Below are 10,473 nucleotides of genomic sequence, written 5' to 3' on the forward strand. Positions count from 1 at the left end.
TAGGAAAGAGTCTGGGCGCGTCGAGTGGTTTGTTCCGTGGAGCCTCCGAGAAAAGCACGCGAAGGACAGGGTTCGGCGAGGAGAGAGACTCAGAGCAGTCTGGGAATTGTAGTCCAGTTGGCTTAGCCGGAGATTCGGGGTGAGCGCCGAGGTTCCGGGAAGGGGCTGAACAGGTCTGAAAAGAGGTAGGTGCGGCGAGTCGCGCGGCTACGGACGGAACTCGGGGAGTGAATAGACGGCTTCCGGGGCCTGCTGTCGCTTCGGGTCCTGCGAGGGACTTTAAGTCCTACTGGAGCGAAGGACCGTGTTGCCATGGAAACCTTCGCTCTGGACCAGCGAGTGCGGCCTTGGAGCTGCGGGGGTGCTATTCTCTTCCGCTGTCAGGAAGTTCTCTCGGCGGTTTCTTCTGAGCTGGCTGGGTTTTCGGTGGATTTGGGCAGTGGCGAGAGAATAAGTTCGAAGAGCCCTCTAGCGCCAAAGGAAAATAAAGACCTGGCGGAGGAGCCAAGGCCTGATTTTGCTGTCTTCAGCCCGGTCTATCTTACTCGGAGTGAGATGATGAATGTGAGGCGTCAGGTAAACTGCACGCCAGCAACTCTGCACAGCCCCGTGTGCGCTGGGTGCTGGGGCATCAGAGATGGACAAGACAAGGTTTTGTCCCCGTGTCGGGGGTGGAGATGGTCAAAATATTGGTGTTTCCCGAGCTGGACAGAGCCCCCTACCCTCCCCGAGGACAATTACAGTAATAATGCCTGTTTATTGAGCGTTTACTAAATGCCAGGTTATGTTACAGGAATTTACGCTGCAATACGACATTCAGTCCATACAACAATAGAGTACAGGTACAGACGAGGAAACCATGATCTAGTGAAAGGTGAAGCTGATGGTCCAAGATCAGTGGCGATGGGATTAGAATCTGTGCCCTCTGCCCTTTCACCTCCAGAACAAGCACTTTTACCCATTACTCTATACTGCTCCCTAGTGGCTATCTTTTCATAGTTTGCAGAAAAGTTAAAATGTATCACAGTTTTTTCTTTTCCCTTTTTAAAAATAATTAATTATTTTTTGGCTGCGTTGGGTCTTCGTTGCTGGGCGGGCTTTCTCTAGTTGCGGCGAGCAGGGCCTACTTTTCGTTGTGGTGCGTGGGCCACATTCATTGAGGTGGCTTCTCTTGTTGCGGAGCTCAGGCTCTAGGCGCGTGGGCTTCAGTTGTTGTGACACGTGGGCTCAGTAGTTGTGGCGCACAGGTTTAGTTGCTCCGCGGCATGTGGGATCTTCCCGGACCAGGGATCGAACCTGTGTCCCCTGCATTGGCAGGCAGATTCTTAACCACGGCACCACGAGGGAAGTCCCTGTTTTTTCTTTTAAGCAATCTCCCCCCTTGGAACTTTGGTTTCCTCTACCTTTTGTCTACTTTGGAATCAAGATAGTATCTGTATCAATTTACATTCCCCACCAACAGTGCAGCACTATTAAAATAGCCAGGACACGGAAACAACCTAAATGTCCATCGACAGATGAATGGATAAAGAAGGTGTTGTAAATATATATAATGGAATATTACTCGGCCATAAAAAGAAATGAAATTGGGTCATTTGTAGAGATGTGGATGGACCTAGAGTCTGTCATACAGAGTGAATTAAGTCAGAAAGAGAAAAACAAATATCGTATATTAACGCATATATGTGGAATCTAGAAAAATGGTACAGATGAACCTATTTGCAGGGCAAGAATAGAAAGGCAAACGTAGAGAACGGACGTGTGGACATGGCGGGGAAGGAGAGGGTGGGATGAATTGGGAGATTAGGTTTGACATAAATACACTACCATGTATAAAATAGATAGCTAGTGGGAAGCTGCTGTATAGCACAGGGAGCTCAGTTCCGTGCTCTGTGATGGCCTAGTTGGGTGGATGGGGGGGGAGGGAGGTCTAAGAGGGAGGGGATGTGTGTATGCGAATGGCTGAGTCACTTCGCTGTGCGGCAGAAACTAACACAACATTGTAAAGCAATTATACTCCAATAAAAAAATAATAAAAGAAGAAAAAGATAGTATCTGATTTAGTACAAAGCAATTTGAAATGTAATGTGCCATTGTTTCATGTTGATAACATCACTTGTATCTGTCCCAAGCTTCGTGGTAGAAGGAGGAGACATTTCTTCCTTTGTATACTTCACAGTCCCTAGCTATATCCTAGATACATGTAATAATAATTTATATCTGTACATATTTTAAAGGAGGCTTCACTTACATCATTTTCATTTAATCCTCACCATGTGACCTATATATAATTTTCCCAGGAGGCTGACTTTTGTTTTTGGTTGCTCTGTTGCGGCATGCGGGATCTTAGTTCCCTGGAGAGGGATCAGACCCGTGCCCCCTTCAGCAGAAGAAGAGTGTAGCCAGTTTATTCAACAGAACATTTAATGGCTGGTTATTGCAGACATTCTCTACTGGACGCTGTGAGAATATAAAGATGATGCCATCAACAGCTTTTAAACTCAGTTGGGGAGTTTTATTTTCTTCTAAAAAAAACCCAGCTCTTCTTTTTTTTTTTTTTTAAAGCATAAGCATTACTTTGGGTTTTCAGATTCTAGAGTGTTCTCTTGAGCTTCTGTGCATACTTGTTCTCTCTGCCTGGGATGCCTTTAATCCTCTCTGCCTGCCCTTCACAAGGCAACTAAGACATCATCTCCTCCAGGAAGGCTTCCACATCCCTGTTCACCCCACTGGATTGTGTGTCTGTGTGATGCCATTGCATTACCCTCATCAGAGTTCTAATTACAGTATGCTGCAATTTTCCATTTATGTGTTTGTTTTCCCCACAGACTGTGACTATGCCTCTTAACTCTGTAGCTGGAGCATAAGAACTGTTTGTTTCATGAATGACCTATCCATTTAGGACCTATTTAGACCCTGAGGATAACCCTGTGAATTGGTGAGTTAGAGGGAGTTTTCATAAGACTTAGTAAACTGATTTTAGCATTCGGGAGTGATCACAAATCTCTCATAATTCCCACATACTGTTGATCAAATTTAATGGTTTGTATACTCTCCTACTAACTGTACCGAATTAAAATGTGATATTTTAACTTTATTCTCTTAGCTAAAATATTTCTTTGTGAATGGAGCATGAGATTAAAGTGATTGTTGCCTAGAATCCTCTTTTACAGGCAGCTTGCTATTTTAAGTTCTGGAAGAAAGAGCTTTTGAGAATTACAGAGTGGTGGATCTCCATCACGTAATAAAAATGTAATAATGATACACGTAAAGACTTAGAAGTCAATGTGTGAAGCCAAATGAGTCTTTTGTATCGCCATTCGTTTTAGTGTGCCTGCTTACAAATTGAACATATTTGTAGCTGAGATTTATCCCTTCCAATTTTTCCTCCTCTCTGCCATTTTTAACAGCTGATAGTTCACTGGGTCTGTCCCTTAATGTTGGTTTCATTATGCTGAGACGAAAACCAACCCGTCTGGAGCTGAAGCTTGATGACATTGAGGAGTTTGAAAGCATTCGAAAGGACCTGGAGGTAAGAGTGCAACTTTCAAACCGTTAGGAATATTTAAAACAATAACTCTAACTTTTGGACTCCAGATTCTTATACCAACAGCTTATTCGAAATCTCTATTTGGATGCTTTACAGGCATCTTAAACATAATGTATTAGTTTCCTGTGGCTGCTGTAACAAATTACCACAAACTTGGTGGTTTAAAGCAACAGATATTTATGCTTTCACAGTTCTGTAGGCCAGAAATCTGAAATTGGTATCACTGATCCAAAATCAGGATGTCAGCAGGACCACGCTCCATCCAGAGGCTCTAGGGAAGAATCTATTCCTTGACTATTGCAGTATTTGGTGGCTGCTGGCATTCCTTGACTTGTGGCCATATCACTCCAGTGTCTGCCTCCGTGATCACACTGCCTTCTCCTCTTCTGTCTGTGAAGTCTCCCTCTGCCCCCTCTTATAAGGATACCTGTGTTGGCATTAAGGGCCCACCCAGATAATCCAGGATAATGTCCACATCACAGCATCCTTAATTTAATCACATCTGCAAAGACCCTTTTCACATACAGGGCAACAATTACAGTATCCAAGGATTAGGACCTGATAGCTTTGGAGGTCATTATTCAGCATACTATACTTAACATGTTAAAACAAAAAACTCTTGATTTCTTCCTCAAACGAGTTTCACCTCAGAGTTCCCTATGTCAGTATCTAAGTAGTTGCTCAAGCCAGAAACCTAAGAGTCAATCTTGAGTTCTCCCTTTCCCTCACCTTTTATATTCAATCTGTCCATAAATCCTTCGGCTCTACCTCCAGAATATTTCTAGAATCTACCCATACCTTTTCATCTCCACCGTTAGAACCGTAGTCCAAATAACCATCAACTAACTCTGTACAATTTCAGTAGCATCCCAGGTTGTCTCTCTACTTCCTTTTTTTTTTTTTTTTTCGGTACGCGGGCCTCTCACTGTCGTGGCCTCTCCCGTTGCGGAGCACAGGGTCCGGACACGCAGGCTCAGTGGCCATGGCTCACGGGCCCAGCCGCTCCATGGCATGCGGGATCTTCCCGGACCGGGGCACAAGCCCGTGTCCCCTGCATTGGCCGGCGGACTCTCAACCACTGCGCCACCAGGGAAGCCCTCTACTTCCATTTTTGTGTCTTCAATCCATTCTCCATCAGGTGTCTAGAATGATCTTTAAAAAATTTCAGATCATGTCATTCTCATGCTTAAAACTCCTCAGTGGTTTCCTGCACTTGGAATAAAACCTCAGTTCCTTTTCATGGCCTACAAGCTTTTAAATGTTCTTTCTCCTTCTGTCACTCTTTGCCTTGCCTTCTGTACCCTAGGCACATTGGTTTTCTTTTATTTCCTTGAATATGCCAAACTATTTATAACTCATGGCCTTTGCACATATTATTTTCCTCTGCCTGGAGTGCTTCCTGTTTCTTCGTGTCTCAGTTTGAATGTCACTTCCTCAGTCTGAAAGGCCTCTTCTGACCCTATCCAACTTAGGTGTATCATTCCTACCCATGCTGCCTTCATCTCATTAGGGTCTCTCAAAGCACTTTATTCTTTTATTTCATACCACTTATTCTAATTTACAATGATTTGTTTGTTTATTGTAAAATCATTTATATTAGGAACCCTGATTGTAGAAATCATGTCTGTCTTCTCCACCGTTGAGTTCCCAGCATCTAATACATAGTAGGAGTTCAATATGTATTTTTTAAAATTAATTAATTAATTAATTAATTAATTTACTTTTGGCTGCACTGGGTCTTTGTTGCTGCGCACGGGCTTTCTCTAGTTGCGGCAAGCAGGGACCACAGTGAGAAGCGGTGCGCGGGCTTCTCACTGAGGTGGCCTCTCTTGTTGCAGAGCAAAGGCTCCAGGCGCGCGGGCTTCAGTAGTTGTGGCATGCGGGCTCAGTAGTTGTGGCTCGCGGACTCTAGAGCATGGGCTCAGTAGTTGTGGCACACGGGCCTAGTTGCTCCATGGCATGTGGGATCCTCCCGGACCAGGGCTTGAACCTGTGTCCCCTGCATTGGCAGGTGGATTCTTAACCACTGCGCCACCAGGGAAGCCCCAATATGTTTTTTTTTTTTTTTTTTTTGCGTTATGTGGGCCCCTCACCGTTGTGGCCTCTCCTGTTGCGGAGCACAGGCTCCGGACGCGCAGGCTTAGCGGCCATGGCTCACGGGCCCAGCCGCTCTGCGGCATGCGGGATCTTCCTGGACCGGGGTACGAACCTGTGTCCCCTGCATCGGCAGGCAGACCCCCAACCACTGCGCCACCAGGGAAGCCCCCCAATATGTATTTTTAAGTATAGCCTTACGCCACAGTATTAGATGTCCATTGATAAGACTTAAATTCTTTTTTTGGCCTTCAGAATAAAGTCCAAATTCCTTAGGATGGCATGTAAGGCCCTTTTTGATCTGGTCCTTGGTCATCTCTCCACTTTATCTTCCACTGCTGAGCTATCTTTAATCTCACTGCCTATGCACACTCTGCTCTTTTCCTGAAGTGCCCTTTATGGTTCAAAACTTCAATTGTAATGAGTCTCATAAAGTGTTAGTCTTATACCAAACTTTGACTCTGCAGAGTCAGCTCAGTATTGAGTTACTTTTTTTTTTAATTGAAGTAATTTTTATGACTGAGTAGTATTCCATTGTGTGTATGTGTGTGTGTGTGTATATATATATACACCACATTTTCTTTTTTTTTTTTTTTTTTTTTTGCGGTACGTGGGCCTCTCACTGTTGTGGCCTCTCCCGTTGTGGAGCACAGGCTCCGGATGCACAACCTCAGCGGCCATGGCTCACGGGCACAGCCACTCCACGGCATGTGGGATCCTCCCAGACCGGGGCACGAACCCGTGTCCCCTGCCTTGGCAGGCGGACTCTCAACCACTGCACCACCAGGGAAGCCCTAAACACCACATTTTCTTTATCCATTCATCTGTCAAGGGACACTTATGTTTCCATATGTTGGCTATTGTAAATAATGCTGCGATAAACATGGTGGTGCACTTACCCTTTTGAATTAGTGTTTTCTTTGGATATATACCCAGGAGTGGAATTGCTGGATCATATGGTAGTTCTACTCTTTATTTTTTGAGAAACCTCCATACAATTTTCCATAGTGGCTGCACCAGTTTACATTCTCACCAACAGTGTGTGAAGATTTCCTTTTCTCCACATCCTCTCCAACACTCATTATTTCTTGTCTTTTTGATAATAGCCATTCTAATGGGCATGAGGTGATATTTCATTGTGGTTCTGATTTGCATTTCCCTGATAATTAGTGATGTTGAACATCTTTTCATATGCCTGTTGTCCATCTGTATGTCTTCTTTGGAAAAATGGTTATTCAGATTCTTGGGTTGTCTGTTTTTTTGCTGTTTAGTTGTATGAGTTCTTTATATCTTTTGGGTATTAACCCTTATCAGATAAATTGTTTGCAAATATCTTTTCCCATTTGATAGGCTGTCTTTTCATTTTGTTGATGGTTTCCTTTGCTGAGCAGAAGCTTTTTAGTTTGATATAGTCCCATTTGTTTATTTTTGCTTTTGTTTCCCTTGCCTGAGGAGACATACTCAGAAAGATACTGCTAAGACCAATGTCAAATAGCATACTGCCTATGTTTTCTTCTAGGAGTTTTATGGTTTCAGGTCTTACATTCAAGTCTTTAATCCATTTTGAGTTAATTTTTGTGTATGGTGTAAGATAGTGGTCTAGCTTCATTGTTTTGCATGTGGCTGTTCAGTTTTCTCAACAGCATTTATTGAAGAGACTGTCCTTTCTCCATTGTATGTTCTTTGCTACTTTGTCATAAATCTATTATCCATATGTGTGAGGGTTTATTTCTGGGCTCTTAGTTCTGTTCCATTGATCTGTGTGTCTCTTTTTCTGCTAATACTATGCTGTTTTGATTACTGTTGGCTTTGTAGTAGAATTTGAAATCAGGGAGTGTGATACCTCCAGGTTTGGTTTTTTTTTTTTCCAAGATTTCTTTGGCTACTCGGGGTTTTCTGTGGTCCCATACAAATTTTAGGAATTTTTGTTCTATTTCTGTGAAAAATGTTGTTGGGATTTTGATGGAGATTGCATTGAATCTGTAGATTGCTTTAGGTAGTTATAGACATTTTAACTGTTAATTCTTCCTATCCATGAGCATGGAATACCTTTTCATTCTTTTGTATCTTCTTCAACTTCTTTCAACAATATCTCATAGTTTTAAGTGTACAGGTCTTTTCACCTTCTTAAATTTATTTCTTGGTATAAATTTATTCCTAGGTATTTTTGTTGTTTTTAGTCTTTCTACTAAAGGCAGTTATCCAATGGGTTTCACCCATTTTAGAGCAACTTAGGAGAGAGGGATAGTTTTTGCCCTGCACTAAAATAAAAACAGTAGAAAACTGGTATTTTATTTGTTACTGAAATTAGTTTGATTATATTTTGATGACTCTGGTTTTTTTTTTGGCTGCTTTGGTCTTCGTTGCTGCGCACGGGCTTTCTCTAGCTGCGGCAAGCGGGGGCTCCTCTTTCTTGCGTGCACGGGCTTCTCATTGTCGTGGCTTCTCTTGTTGCGGAGCATGGGCTCTGGGCGCATGGGCTTCAGTAGTTGTGGCACGTGGGTTCAGTAGTTGTGGCTCACGGGCCCTAGAGCGCAGGCTCAGTAGTTGTGGTGCATGGGCTTAGTTGCTCCGTGGCATGTGGGATCTTCCCGGACCAGGGCTTGAACCTGCATTGGTAGGCGGATTCTTAACTGCTGAGCCACCAGGGAAGCCCTGACTGGATTTTGAAACAGTCAGCAGTTGTTCATAGTGGGAAGCCTTTTAAATGATTTCATTCTACTTGGATATTCCGACTTTCTCATGGCTTATAAGATGAAACGATATCATCCTGTGCCTTTTAGAACTTGTTTTCACAAAGGTGTTTGGGGAGAACTTTCTAATGTTATTTATTGGGTAATGTAGCCTAGAGAGTAACTCAGGAAGGTCATTATGTTTGTATATATATAAAGTAATACCTCACTTATTCACTATAATACTTTGACACTGGCATTTAAATGCTCACAGTTCAGCAGTAAGTGGTGAAGAATAGCAGTGATTCCAGAGATTAGTGTAGTGGAGCTATTCTTCTGGTAAGGAACTCTCAGGTAGTGGTAGTTGTGGGGTGTTAGTTTTTCTCTTTGAAAATGATCAAACTGAGACACAGACTTTGTGAATTCTGCAGTTACTTGTGGCTTAAGAGCCAAACCTTTTATCTGAAAACAAAATGAATTTCCCAAATCAGGCCTCATGATAAGATAGCACAAAACCTTCTTTTCCTGCATTACATTTAATCTCATGGTGTCAGCTGAGCTGTTAATTTCTGGTGGTTATTGTTTTACTGGTCGCTTTATTTTTCCATCTCTTGTATGGACTTCCTTCTGTCATAGCCCTGATCACCCTGTGTTGTAATGGTCTATTTACCTGTTTCCCTGTTAGACTGTGACATCCTGGAGGGTAGGGGTTACATCTTTTATCGCTATATCCGTGTATCCCCGTTGTGCCTCTAACCATCTAAACCTAGGATTTCAGTTTATTGTTCTGTAGACCCGAACCCTATCCTTTACCCTGTGCCTAATACATGGTAGATGCTAAATAAATGTTTGTTAATGAATAGAATATTGCCTTAATACTAAAACTTTTATACTTTCAGACCCGTAAGAAACAAAAGGAAGATGTGGATGTTGTAGGAGGCAGTGATGGAGAAGGTGCCATTGGGCTCGGCAGTGACCCCAAGGGCAGGGAACAAATGATTAATGATCGAATTGGTTATAAACCCCAACCCAAGCCCAACAATCGTTCATCTCAATTTGGAAGTTTTGAATTTTAGAGGTGGATTATCTTGTGTGCCAGAGCCCTGGAATGGAGTAAAATGATGGCAGAAATACAAACAAGATTTAGAGAATTGAGTGCTTGCAGTCAAGCCGAATATTTTACGTCCTGCAGAGAGATACTTCTGCATGAGATTGCTGATGCTTAACTTTCACTCGGAAAGCTGAAATTCAAACTCTGGTTTGTTTCTGGAAAATCTGACTCGATAAAACTTGTCTGATTTTTGTTTTTAAAAATAAATATATTTTTGGAAAAGTGTGCGACATCCTTAATGAAGTATAATAGCACTGTTAAATTGCTACATCATTTTTCCCATCTTTATTAAAAGACCCTAAACAGAACACTTCCAGTTGATCCCTGTCACTGATTTTTAACTCGTTTATTCAACAAGTATTTATTGAGAGTGCCAGGTACCATTCTAGGCACTTGGTAACATCAGTGAACAAATCAAAGATCCCTGCCCTTGTGGAGATTAGATTCTCATGATTTTGTATAAACTCGATCAAGTTGTGGATTTCCAGTATCTTTACAGAATGGCTTTGTAACCAGTTTGGGTGTAATTTTGGGAGGACAGGCAGTGGAGTATCAGTATTACCGTCATTCCAGTTTTCCTTCCTTTCCCAAATCGCCTAAGTTTTTCTGACAAGCCAATCTGCCAGGCAGCTCAGAGGCTAATTTAGAATCATGTCTTATTGTTTTCACTGTTTAATTCAACTGCTGGGAACTGCTAACTGTGGTAGCAAGAACCTCTGGAATCATCAGTTCCAAAAAGACCTGTTAGCAGGATTTTACCCAGCCTTTCTGGGGCAGCTTAAGTCTGGGAAGTAAGAATGTGGGAGAGAGGCAGGAATAGAGGAGGATGTATAGTTTCCCTTCTTCCTCCAACCATTCTTACAAAACCTCTGTTCTTCCAGTTTTATCTGGGATCTCCCATTCATTTATCTTAATCTTGAAAACACAGCAAGAATGGGTTCCAGATAAGGAAATTGAGTTTGATTATTTTGAATCCTACAAAATTCAGTCTGGAAGGGCAAAAGAAAAAAAGAAAAGGATCAAACAAGACTGCTTCAACATGTCAC

General features: G+C 42.5%; 1 protein-coding gene across 2 annotated transcripts; it reads left to right on the forward strand.

Annotated features, from left to right (window-relative positions):
- The first annotated feature begins 5 nt into the window (after positions 1–5).
- Positions 6–9,649, forward strand: CDC26 (cell division cycle 26). Of its 2 annotated transcripts, XM_060153334.1 has the most exons (4): positions 6–185; positions 2,829–2,938; positions 3,411–3,532; positions 9,216–9,649. In XM_060153334.1, the coding sequence occupies exons 3-4, from the start codon at positions 3,452–3,454 to the stop codon at positions 9,390–9,392; spliced, it is 258 nt and encodes an 85-aa protein (XP_060009317.1). In that variant the 5' UTR covers positions 6–185; positions 2,829–2,938; positions 3,411–3,451; the 3' UTR covers positions 9,393–9,649. The 2 variants fall into 2 exon arrangements, with proteins under 2 accessions (XP_060009317.1, XP_060009318.1); XM_060153335.1 differs by lacking the exon at positions 2,829–2,938.
- Positions 9,650–10,473: the final 824 nt, after the last annotated feature.

This window comes from Lagenorhynchus albirostris, chromosome 7 (genome assembly GCF_949774975.1).
Source record: "Lagenorhynchus albirostris chromosome 7, mLagAlb1.1, whole genome shotgun sequence".
In the NCBI taxonomy this organism is placed as follows: Eukaryota; Metazoa; Chordata; class Mammalia; order Artiodactyla; family Delphinidae; genus Lagenorhynchus; species Lagenorhynchus albirostris.